This window comes from Brachyhypopomus gauderio, chromosome 14 (assembly GCF_052324685.1).
Source record: "Brachyhypopomus gauderio isolate BG-103 chromosome 14, BGAUD_0.2, whole genome shotgun sequence".
Lineage (NCBI taxonomy): Eukaryota > Metazoa > Chordata > Actinopteri > Gymnotiformes > Hypopomidae > Brachyhypopomus > Brachyhypopomus gauderio.
In genome coordinates, this window is record NC_135224.1 from 9164228 (window position 1) to 9176232 (window position 12005).

The 12005-nt window shown below is 51.7% G+C and overlaps 1 protein-coding gene across 5 annotated transcripts in view; it reads left to right on the forward strand.

Annotated features, from left to right (window-relative positions):
- The window catches only part of exoc6b (exocyst complex component 6B), a 61887-nt gene that overhangs the window by 14817 nt on the left and 35065 nt on the right, over positions 1–12005 (forward strand). For all 5 annotated transcript variants that reach the window (XR_013120864.1, XM_076972433.1, XM_076972434.1 and 2 more), the window contains exons 7-15: positions 3575–3745; positions 4566–4634; positions 7365–7448; positions 8246–8292; positions 8787–8907; positions 9889–9960; positions 10379–10476; positions 11408–11513; positions 11627–11736. Coding sequence is in view for 4 of the 5 variants with exons in the window: in XM_076972433.1 (XP_076828548.1) it covers positions 3575–3745; positions 4566–4634; positions 7365–7448; positions 8246–8292; positions 8787–8907; positions 9889–9960; positions 10379–10476; positions 11408–11513; positions 11627–11736 (878 nt within the window). In the remaining variant the exon portion in view is untranslated. The remainder of the gene's footprint in view (positions 1–3574; positions 3746–4565; positions 4635–7364; positions 7449–8245; positions 8293–8786; positions 8908–9888; positions 9961–10378; positions 10477–11407; positions 11514–11626; positions 11737–12005) is intronic.

The window sequence follows — 12005 nt, forward strand, 5'->3', positions numbered from 1 at the left end:
CTATTTGAACCTTGAGAGTCTGACTTCACTCGCGCTCGCTAGCGTAAACGATAGTTCTGTCACGGCATGTAATATTCTGAGCTGGGACAGACCAGAGCGCGGAGAGATAATGAAACACTTTCACAGAGTACACTGGCTAGTGTGCTTTTAATTAAACACTTTCTTGGGTGTCTGAGCTGACCTTTCTGTGACCTCAGGCTGAGTCTGGCTCACAACCTCCAACTGTTGAGTCCCTCAAACCACAGTGGCAGTGTGTGTGACACTTAATCTTGTATTCTCTGACATAAGCATGCATGTGTACGCACACGCACACACACGTCCATATTAGAATTCTGTCACTGACACAGGTCGCAGCATCCTGACTCCGCCTCCTCATCTGCATTTATTACTCCGCCTCCTCATCTGCATTTATTACTCCGCCTCCTCATCTGCATCCATTACTCCGCCTCCTCATCTGCATCCATTACTCCGCCTCCTCATCTGCATCCATTACTCTGCCTTGGCTGGTTTCCTACCCACAGTCCTCTCCCAGCTCCCATCTGTGGTCGCTGCTGTGAGCGGACTCCACCCCGAACCTCCGCCTTCAGCTGCTCCTCCGCCCGCAGAGATGAGCACCGCATCTAGGTCAGGACTACAGCTACGCCTCGCTGACCCAGACGGCCGGCCGTTCAGTGTGGACTCCACTCTGCCCTGGGCCAGTGCCACTAATGGCCGAGTAACGTTCAGCTCTCCAGACGCCTTGGGCTTCATGTTCTTAAGGAAGAGCAGTCCGTCGAAGGGCACCGCGGAAGAACGTGGAGTTTCACTGTGACCGATTGTAGCGTAGAAGTCCTCGTAGTGGCGAAATGTTCTCTTTCATTGCAACACCTTTCTTTGCTTTGGCCTGTTCGGTGTCCTTGAGCAGTTTTGAAGTGGTTATGTGTTGGTGCGCAGAATAAAATGTGAGCTCACAGAATAAAATGTGAGCTTTTTTTTTTCCACATCCCAAAAATTTTCTTTAACATTTTTTTAATTCATTTATTAGTTTTTTTTATGAAGGTTAAATCATCGGTACTTGATGTTCTAGACGTCTGGTGGAAAGTTGTCACCGTCTTTATTTTGTGCAGTTCCATTCGTCTCCCCTAGGTGGCAGCAGAGTGCAGCGCACAGCTCGTCTCCCTGCACTTCGCTCTGTTGTCTCCTACTGAGGTGGAATGTTGGCAGTGGGCTTAACCAAGATTTAAACCTCACTAACCTCCTAACGAAGTGCCTGTCCGGCCTCGACCGGCCAAGGCCCCACATTCCTCCTGCTAGAGTTTGTTTTCTTGTGTGTGTGTCTGAGTCTTGTAAGGTTCGTCATCCCGGTGTGTGCGCTCGTTTTGCTTGTAACTTGACCCTTGCAAATGACAAAGCAATTTGGCATTGTTGGTCATAAGTAAACCGAGGGCTAGGTAACGCAAGTTCAGATGGAGATTGCATAAATTCTTGAATTCCTCTAGAAATCGAGATGTAAACGTCTACACCACACATTGTGCCGCTGATACAATAGTCTCTATATTTCTGACTCCTGTTCCTGGTATTTTACGTAAATTGCAGGGCGGTTTCGTGACGTCACGCCCCGATGCGGCTAATCGTAGCTCCACTTTCCCTCAGCGCCTCGTTGGGTGCTTCTGCCCACTCCGGTCACTGACGGAGGTCCTGCTATGCCCACTTGGTCGGCCGAGGTCTGACCTCAGCGCTGTGGCTGAACAGGCGGTGGGCGGGGAGCCAGTAGCACCGGAGCAGGACTTCACCCAGCCATCACTCCCCCAGGGAGCACGGCCTCTCCTGGGCTTAGGAAGCGCTTCCTCCCCACATTACTTTCCATTCTTCCATCCCTCGCTCCAGAAGGGTGTGCAGACCGCTAATAACAGTAGGCTGTTTGTGTAGGGCCTCTGTGATCCAGGCACACGGCCTGGGTTCCATTCCACTGGAAATTAAGCCCAGTCCCTGTGCCTGTGATTGTTTTAATTCCCCTAACAAATTATCTGAAAATAAATATATTGGGGGATCCAGTGCTGCTAGAATGGCTCCATTGTATTGTGTGTGTGTGTGTGTGTGTGTGTGTGTGTGTGTGTGTGTGTGTGTGTGTGTGTGTGTGTGTGTGTGTGAGGGATAGAGAAGGAAGAAGGACTAGTGTTAAGGACTGTTTGGTAGACATTTCATGAACACGCTTCTCTTTGTATGTGTTATTCTTGCTGTGCCCTTTCCCCTCTTGTCGTATCTCTGCGGTTTTTCCTCGTTTCCCTCCTCTTCCTCTCGTACCTTTTTAAGGTCCTCGGTCCTCTTCACTTTTGTGTTGTGATTTGTTTCCTTTTGCTCCCTCACACTTTCCTTCTCGTTTCATGTCTTTTCCCGCTCTTGGCCACTGGCGTGGTTTCCGCGGTATTTGTCGTTTTGGTCGGAGCGTTTGAGCGGGTCCAGTGGTGAAGCGCAGGGTCTCTCTCAGGCCCGGCTGGCTGTGGAGTAATGCGCAGACATTAATGAGAAACACATTGTGTTCTCTGTGAAGTACCGTAGAAGGAGATTGATTACCTGTATCTAGTTACCGAACACACACACACACACACACACACACACGCTCAGACCTCACATGTGAGGACATTCTAATGATGTCATGCTCCCTCATCACAGTCCCTTGTCTACAGTAACTGGACTACTGTTCCTTTCAGCCATGTGCAAATGAAGTCCTCTTAAGTCACGGCTTTAAGGGGCATATTTGACCCAGACATTTCCTCTCATCCACATAAATGCATCTCCCCCTCTGGCCACCAGCAACCACCGAGATTCTTGGATATTTATTTATTCATTTATTGCTGCTTTGTGATTTGTAGCAGATCAATTCCCAAGTGATTCAGTTTCATATCTTTGGAAAGGAAGTTTACTTAATGTTTTTCATAGCGGTTTACTAACATCCGAGAGGTGAATGGCAGATTTGCACGTTTTTTTTTCTGTTTCTTCAGTGTGCTCTGATAAACCTGTTCCCTTCCACTTATATTTTAATTGTGTTGTTTTAAAATATGTGTGTGTTGGGGGGGGGGGTATTCCATGTTGTACTGCACTTTCTGAGTCTCCTGAATCCTTCCGTAAAGGATCAGGTGCACACGGTTTGACTTGAGCACCTCGGACAGAGAAACGGGTGTTCACAAACCCCCGCATCTCAACATCTCTGTAGTCTGTTGACATAACTGGAGAGCCTGCTGGACTCTCCCCTGTCCAGTGTGTGTGTGTGTGTGTGTGTGTGTGTGTGTGTGTGTGTGTGTGTGTGTAAGACATTTGAATGAGCACAATGCATCTGCTAGTTTGGGATCATCCTGGGAAAAGTTGACAATTGGTGCAATTTTGGGGCTAACATTGTGTCTCTGAGTGTATTCAACACTTAGCAATTAGTGCTCTCCATAGGGGGGAGTCATTCCTCCTATACTCCTGCCAATGAGTGACCAGCTGGGTGGAGGAATTGCACTTTGTAACTTTGGTGGTGATGGAATTGATGATGGTGATTCTCATCCCTGGAAGAGTGTGTGTGGTTTATTATTATTTTCTTTTCTCTTTCCAGGCACAGGTGCAAAGCTCTCGTGACAGTGCCATCACACACCAACAGAGGGCAGGCAGTGGGCGGAGATTGCGAAAAGAGGCGGGGTCAGGCACAGAAGTGGAGCGGTCAGGAGGCAGCCCACTCTCAGAACAGGATTCTGGAATACTAGATGTGGACGATGAAGATGAGGAGGTGAGTTGCACATCAAGATTTGTTCAGATTGCTCACACACACACACACACACACACACACACACACACACACACCCTTCCCCCCCATGACCCTGACCATGTTCTCTGGCTGCAGGCCCACTTCTGGCCCCTCCCTTTCATAATGGTTCTTCTTGTCTCCCCAGTGGTCTATTGTCATTAGGACCGGCCCACTCCTGTGGTGTAGGGGGGTTTGTGGTGGGGGGGGGGGGGGTGAGAGACGTGTGGGACGTGCTCTCCAGCCGTGCCTGCTAATGACACACAGTGGAAGAGCCTGAGATTTTCCCATAGCAGCAGGCTGCAAGAACTCGGACGCAAACCCGAGGGCGGAGGGGGGGAACCGTCCGCACCAGGCCCGTGTGGGCGCAAACATTTTTATCTGTGTCGATGTGAGGGCTCGGGTCTTTGGGACGCTGGTCTGGGCTCTTCCACTGTTCCAATGCGAGTCGCGCCACGTCTCCCGCGAGCCTCCTGGTGGTGTCGGTGTCCGTTGCGTCGTACGGGACCGGGGCCAGGGACATTGTGATCATGGAACAGGGCCCCCTGGCCCGTGCCCATCACTAATCCCCTCACTCAGAACCTCTGCTCCGGGCCCACGGGAGAGTGTGTGCGTGCACGTATACGTATGTCACCTTTTATATTGCCTTTGTTTACGGAGTGATGCCAAATCCAGTGATCGGTGGACTCTCACCATTCCATCAGAGGAAGACCGATCACGCACTATGAAACAAAAGTAACTCTGACCAACTGTTATTGATGATGAGGTGATCGTACTGTGTTTTAATGTCTCTCTTGTGCCGTAGGTGCCGGGGGCCCAGGACCTGGTGGACTTCTCCCCTGTGTACCGCTGCCTGCACATCTACACCGTCCTGGTTAGTGATCAGCACCCCCGTCTGTCCCTGCCGTCTGTCCCTGCTGTCTGTCCCTGCCGTCTGTCGTCCCCCCCCCCCCCCTTGAGGGTCCTGGGTCTTTGCCTGCGCAAACAAACAGGCGTTTATAGCAGGCGCCCCTGATGGATGGACCCCATCTATCGCTCATGCTCCCAGAGGCATCTGTTAGAGTGCGCATTGATTAAGCGCTAATTAGCAGTAAACTGGTATGTTGTTGAATCTCTCATCTACTGATTGTTTGTTTTTCTTTGAGCTTGTGGTACGCCGCAGCGTTGCGGTCCAACCCGGAGTAAACGTCTGCTGTGTAGGCCTGCGCGTGTTGGCCTCTCTCCACGTCCTGGACGCTTCCAGCACGTTTAGCTGCTAGAACGTCACGGGTCGGACTTCACGGTGTCAATGTTGCACACGAGGTATTGTACTCGTTCACGTTTACAGGGCCCGGCGGGCCGAGAGCCGGTGAGAACGGAATGCCCTCGGCAGCGGAAACGCTACATGGCCTTGGACACGTGCGTAGTGGAGCGGCGGAGGAGGGTGTGTGTGTGTGTGTGGGGGGGGGGGTGTAACTGGTCTTCTCCCACGGCGAGACCAGACTAAGCAAACAATAGAGAGGAGAAGGTCACCTTTTCTAAAACGAGAGCTGTTATTATGGAGGTGTGTTTTATGTGTTTTCTCTAAACCGAAGGCACATTGGTTTTTTTCCTCCGGTGACCCCTGGCTCCCGTCCTTATGCAGAAACGTACTGCAAGCTCAGTCTTTACCTCAGTATATATGATCACACACACACACACACACACACACACACATACATACATACATGTGTATGTGTATCGTATCCTAAAAGAGCTTGTGTGATCACAGATAGATAAAGGAAGCTCTCGTATATAACTTTAGTGCCAAGTTACTGCTGAAAATGTCCGCTTCCTTCACATTGGATGCTCTGTGGCTGTAGTGGGGGGCGGGTGTCTCTCTGAAGTGGACCAGGTCAAGCTCATAACGGGGGAGATCAGGACAGCGGGCACTGCAGTGCGGGGCCTTCACAGCTGTCCAGATAGTGGAAGGCTCAGCGGATGTAAGTGCAGGATGGAGCGTTTTGCCCTCTTGGTCTGTTTTGACTCCTGGTTTGGCTGCTAGCCAAAAGGGGGGGGGGGGGCACAGCAGGAAAGCTTGGAGAGTGAGAAGGAAAGATGTGGGATTCAGGGAGGTTGAGGGAGAGAGAGAGATGGATAAGGAGAAACAAGGCACTCAGGAGGTGGGAGGTATGCACATGTTTACTCCAGACCAGGAGGTGGGCCTGCTAAAGAGACGCTGGACTCTCATAGGATCTGAGCCGTCTCCGCTTGCAGAGTTCTCACTCTTACTGCAGTTCCATGGCACTTTGGCTGGTTTCTCCTCTTGGCGTTCCCCTCTGTTCACATTCTGTTCTTTTTTTTATTCTTTTATCTGCACCCTTTAAAGTAAAAAAAAAAAATTTTTTTGAAAGAAAAAAAAAATCTTAAGTGAGCCACTCTGAGGTTGTTAGCCAGGAGCAATGAACTCTTGTGGCCTGTTGACCCTTAGAAACTGGACGGCACCTGGCCGGCACCCATCGGGAGTGGCGCGTGTGGCCACGGTGACAGGTAGACATCATGCTCCTGTATCTGAACCTTCACAAGTATGTTTGGGCTGTTTTCGCACCCACTGCAACACTGGGCAGACTCTAGCTTTGTGTGGCTTTTGTCAGGCGTGTGTGGGGGTGTGTGTGTGTGTGTGTGTGTGTGTGTGTGTGCGCGCGCGCGTGTGTATCAGGGAGGAAACAGGCCTCTCTCGAGTCAGGAAACGGTCGGGTCTGGCAGAGTAGGTCGGAGCTGAATGACTATAGCCATGTCCCCGATGCCCAGGGTCAAGCCCGGTGACTTATCTTTCCACCTCTGGCATCTCTCTCTGGGACCTCCCGGGGTATTGTGTGTGATTTCAACATACTGTGTAGCGTTCAAGAAAGTTTCAATAGGTTTTTACTTATTTATATTTTAAGAGCATTACCCCCCGTGACCCTCCATAACCATCCCCTTGTATTTCACTTATTAAACGTTTTACTCCATAATATCAAAATGTACTAATAAATTGACTCTTGAGTCCTGACCAATTGGACATAAAGGCCCACTGGCCATGTGATGTGACCTCCTCTCTGGGGGGATTTCTGCAGAACATGCAGGCAAACATGGGCCCTGACGATAACCCTACCTCATCATCATCATCATCATCATCATCTCCATCCCGGCTTGGCGCGGGAGCCTGGCTCTGATGAGCGCCTGTGCCCGAGTGCAGCAGGACTGCGAGGTCCAGGTTTGAGTGGCTTGGCGGCCGCTGACTTCATCAAGGATCTCAATGAGCCTTTCTGTTTTTCAGACTGCGAGGCCCCTGTTGTAATCACAGCCTCAATGGGCCTTTGTGATTAGGAGAAGGCAACTGATTTGCCCTTATTTGAAGTTTGATGGCGTCTCTTTAAGTGGGAACCATCATGCCGTATCTCTCCCCATCCTTCCAGTTAAAATAACAGCAGGATTCCCCCCCCCCCCCCCCCCCTCATTGGTCTCATGATCTCTTTCATTTCCTGTCTTTTCCTGATTGACAGCTGTCAGCCGGCCGCCCCGCGGGCCCGGCGGGATCAGGCCCTCTCCGGGTGCCCTTGCCGCGTTCCTGATGCTGATTGAGTGGCTGTGTTGTTTTGCGCAGGGTGACCGGGACACGTTTGAGAACTACTACAGGAAGCAGAGGAGGAAACAAGCAAGACTCGTGTTGCAGCCACATTCTAACATGGTACGCCTCCACACGCTGCCTGCTTTGCCTGTTTTTCTGACAGTTTTGGCCCTTCAGGGCCTCTGTACTCTCCCTAACCTTCTCACCTCACATATCGCTGTCTGTAAGGGGGAAATAATGTCGTTCAGACTACCGGGAGTGACGAATATATAAATGTATGCAATGCCATCTTCATCGTCGTCATCGTCACTGCCCCTTCCAGAAGGTAGGGTAGGGGGTGGGAAGCATACAAGGACAGTGTTCCAAATGGCTGCCAATCTTTAATGGTTTCGGGGAATTACAATTTGTACTCGTCTGGAACGCACTTAATCATTGTGCACGCAACACAAGGAATGTGAACTTGACAGTAGACCGTCTACTCAATGTTATTCTGTTCAGTCTAGCCACAGCAGATGTTCAAAAGCTCAAGCTATTAGAAGGTTTTTTTTGAAGACACTGTGTTTAAATCACATAACAGGATATCAGAATTGTAGTGTTTTATCACATGGGCTGGGCGTATTTAAAGTGATTTACTCACGAGCAGGTTAGCTAGATGCTAAATGCTTACTTCCAAAATGTCTCTCAGTGAAAACCTTTTAGCTTTCTGAAGTAGTTATTTTCAGCCTTCAGTAATGCTCATTTTAACAGGCCATGTTTGACACGGCTCCATTATCACCGCTCTCCTCGATTTAAAACCATCACACACATTAAGGTGTGTAACTTCAGCACTGAGCGGTAAAACCACCACTGTGATGCCTTTAACCGTTCTGTGTTGTCCGTCCTTTTCGTCTCCCCTGCCTGCCACGTCTGGACTGCAGCATGAAACCCTGGAGGGATACAGGCGCTACTTCAATCAGATCGTAGGGTAAGTTCCTCGCACCATTCCCTATATTTCAGTAAGGGCTCCGAACGACGATTGTATTTGCGCGTGACGTCCCTGAGCCCGGCGGACAGAGCTGCGGTTGGCGGTGCGGTGTGGCGTTCCACTCGTCCACGGTCATTCCGTGTCCAGGCCCCGCCCTCTCGTGTTCCGTCCCAGAGCTGTTGGAAAACCTGGCAGGCTGAAGGATTTATGGGCCCGGGATGCGTAGTGGCAGACGGGTGTTATTCTAAGCGTCTGGATGGGAATGTCGGCCGGGTCGGCGTCTGGTGCGGAGGCTTCTGCAAACATCTCCGTGGCACAGGGCCGCTCTCTCTCAGTGGGGGCTCCGGGGAGGTCCAGGCCATGACCCCCCCCCCCCCCCCCCCCCCAGGGAAGCTCATGCTCCGGGTTCTCCTCAAGGTCGGGGGGGGGGGGCTGGGGTCAAGTGCAGCTTCCGCGGGGAGTCTCACTCTCGGTTCTGCTTCTTCCTGACGTAGCTTCTTCGTAGTGGAGGACCACGTGCTGCACACCACCCAGGGGCTGGTGAACAGAGCATTCGTGGAGGAGCTGTGGGAGCTGGCCCTGTCCAAGACCATCGCAGCGCTACGGACCCACTCGGTACGTGAGCACGGCCCCGCTAGCTCTCCCTCCACCTCTCCCTCCACCCCTCCCTCCACCTCTCCCTCCACCCCTCCCTCCACCTCTCCCTCCACCCCTCCCTCCACCTCTCCCTCCACCTCTCCCTCCACCTCTCCCTCCACCCCTCCCTCCACCCCTCCCTCCACCTCTCCCTCCACCTCTCCCTCCACCTCTCCCTCCACCTCTCCCTCCACCCCTCCCTCCACCCCTCCCTCCACCCCTCCCTCCACCCCTCCCTCCACCTCTCCCGCCACCTCTCCCTCCACCCCTCCCTCCACCTCTCCCTCCACCTCTCCCTCCACCTCTCCCTCCACCCCTCCCTCCACCCCTCCCTCCACCCCTCCCTCCACCCCTCCCTCCACCTCTCCCTCCACCCCTCCCTCCACCCCTCCCTCCACCTCTCCCTCCACCTCTCCCTCCACCTCTCCCGCCACCTCTCCCGCCACCTCTCCCGCCACCCCTCCCGCCACCTCTCCCTCCACCTCTCCCTCCACCTCTCCCTCCACCCCTCCCTCCACCTCTCCCGCCACCTCTCCCTCCACCTCTCCCTCCACCCCTCCCGCCACCTCTCCCGCCACCTCTCCCTCCACCTCTCCCTCCACCCCTCCCTCCACCTCTCCCGCCACCTCTCCCTCCACCCCTCCCTCCACCCCTCCCTCCACCTCTCCCGCCACCTCTCCCTCCACCCCTCCCTCCACCCCTCCCTCCACCCCTCCCTCCACCTCTCCCGCCACCCCTCCCTCCACCTCTCCCGCCACCTCTCCCTCCACCTCTCCCGCCACCCCTCCCTCCACCCCTCCCGCCACCTCTCCCTCCACCCCTCCCTCCACCCCTCCCTCCACCCCTCCCTCCACCTCTCCCTCCACCCCTCCCTCCACCCCTCCCTCCACCCCTCCCTCCACCTCTCCCTCCACCTCTCCACCTTGCTGTCCCCCTCCTAAACTTGGTGTCGTCCCACAGTCGTACTGCACCGACCCCGACCTCATCTTGGATCTGAAGAACCTCATCGTGCTGTTTGCAGACACTCTGCAGGTCGGTTGATTGGTCATCTGCTGACCTCACTCTTGCCTCTGAGGAGTCCTTGGCGACCCACGAATGTGATGACTCTTCTGTGTTAGTGAGCTAATCGCGCATAAGGTTAAAAAAACAATGAATAGGTTTTACCGTTAATCAGAGCATTAAAGCATCATGTATGATACGTGGTGTTTAAGTAACAGCTGCCTGGGAGAGTGTAGAATAAACGTAGTGATATAACAGTATGCATACGCAGACGTACACTATCGTAGCAGCATTACTGGGGCAGTCCTGGCCGTCTGGTTGTGATGGAACCCTGGCACTGTTCTGATCTTCAGCTGGTTTGCGTGGGTGATGTGAAGAAGTCCAGACTGTTTTAGTGTGTTCCACCGAACGTCCTCCAGCTCCTTCTGCGTCTCCCCGTCTTGCTGTACAGGGCTACGGCTTTCCAGTCAACCAGCTGTTCGACATGCTGCTTGAGATGAGGGACCAGTATGGAGAGATTCTGCTAAAGAAATGGAGTCAGTTTTTCAGGTGAAAAGTTGAACTCTGTCACTCACTCACTCTCCCCCCTCCCTCCCTTTCTCACTACGTGTCTCCCTGTGTGTCTTTCCCTGTGTGTCTTTCTTTCTCTCCTCTCTCTCTCTCTCTCTCTCTCTCTCTCCTTTTCTTACTTTTCTCGTTGACTCTTGCTCTCACTTTCTTATTTTCACTCACACAAATGGAAAGTTGTACCATTGAGAGATATAAACATTCTTCACCTATAAAAGTTCGTTTATTAGTGTCGAATATTAAAGTAGACACCTCAAGGATTTGTTTGAGCAACTCCAAGTACAAATGTATTAGTATTTTTTATTGAACCTCCAAAGGGAAGAGAAACATCAATTTTGAAATATCTTGAATAATATATTGAATTATATCTTGACCAGAACAATAGAGATGATGACATTCCTTGAAGGAGAAAGTGTTTTGACATGTTTTTTTCACAGTTCACCAAGATCACTTTATATGCTATTAAAATGGTTGGGCAGCCACAGAAGCGCTGGCCTGTGGTGACAGGGCTTGGCGTTGGAGCTCCTTGGAGAAGGACCAAAGACTCCTGAGAGGATGTGATTGGAAGGTCGAAGTGACCTTGTCTAAGCTTCTCTTGATTGCTGTCAGAGACCTTTTGGATTACTTTCTAAAGGCAGGGGGACTGGAACAGTACTTCTCAGGAAATGTGGAAAAAGCTCAAGGAGACACACACGCGTGCACATGCACTTTTCCCTGGGACAATTATTTTAGATTTAAAAATTATTATTATTTTATAACTTCCTGTAATTATAATATAAAAATTGTTGTCCAAACCATAAAATTTGGGGACATTAGTTTGCCTAAATATGATCCAAAAAATTAAGTTGTTAAAATCTCATATTTCAACATTCGAATCTGGAGTAAACTGAAATTTCTTTTCATTACTTTGCAGGCAAATCCTTGATCATGACAACTACAGCCCCATCCCCGTGGCAACCCCGGAGGAGTACAGACGAGTCATGGGCCAGTTCCCCTTCCAAGACCCGGACCTGGAGAAGGTCAGCCACGCGCACGCCCTTCAACACACTCATCCTCACTTACCTAGACTGCAGTTGTAACTGCTCAACAATGAGCGTGTTTTTCAAAGATGCCCCCCCCCCCCTTCACACAGACGCCTTTCCCGAAGAAGTTCCCCTTCTCAGAGTTTGTGCCCAAGGTGTACTCGCAGCTGAAGGAGTTTATCTACGCCTGCCTAAAATACTCTGAGGACCTGCATCTTAGGTAACCACACACACACACACACACACACACACACACACACACACACACACACACACACCCCTGCACCTGCATGTTAATGGTGCGTTAGTCTGTATGTGCACATGAAGGATTGGACCTGCATGCAGACCGTCTTACTGTCCAGATGTCCTTGCGTTGGAACTTGGAAGCGATTTGCTGCAGTCCAACACGGTCAATGACCTCATCTGCTGCTCTTTCTTTTGGTTACCACTCATACCACTGAACTTAAGTCACACACACACACACACACA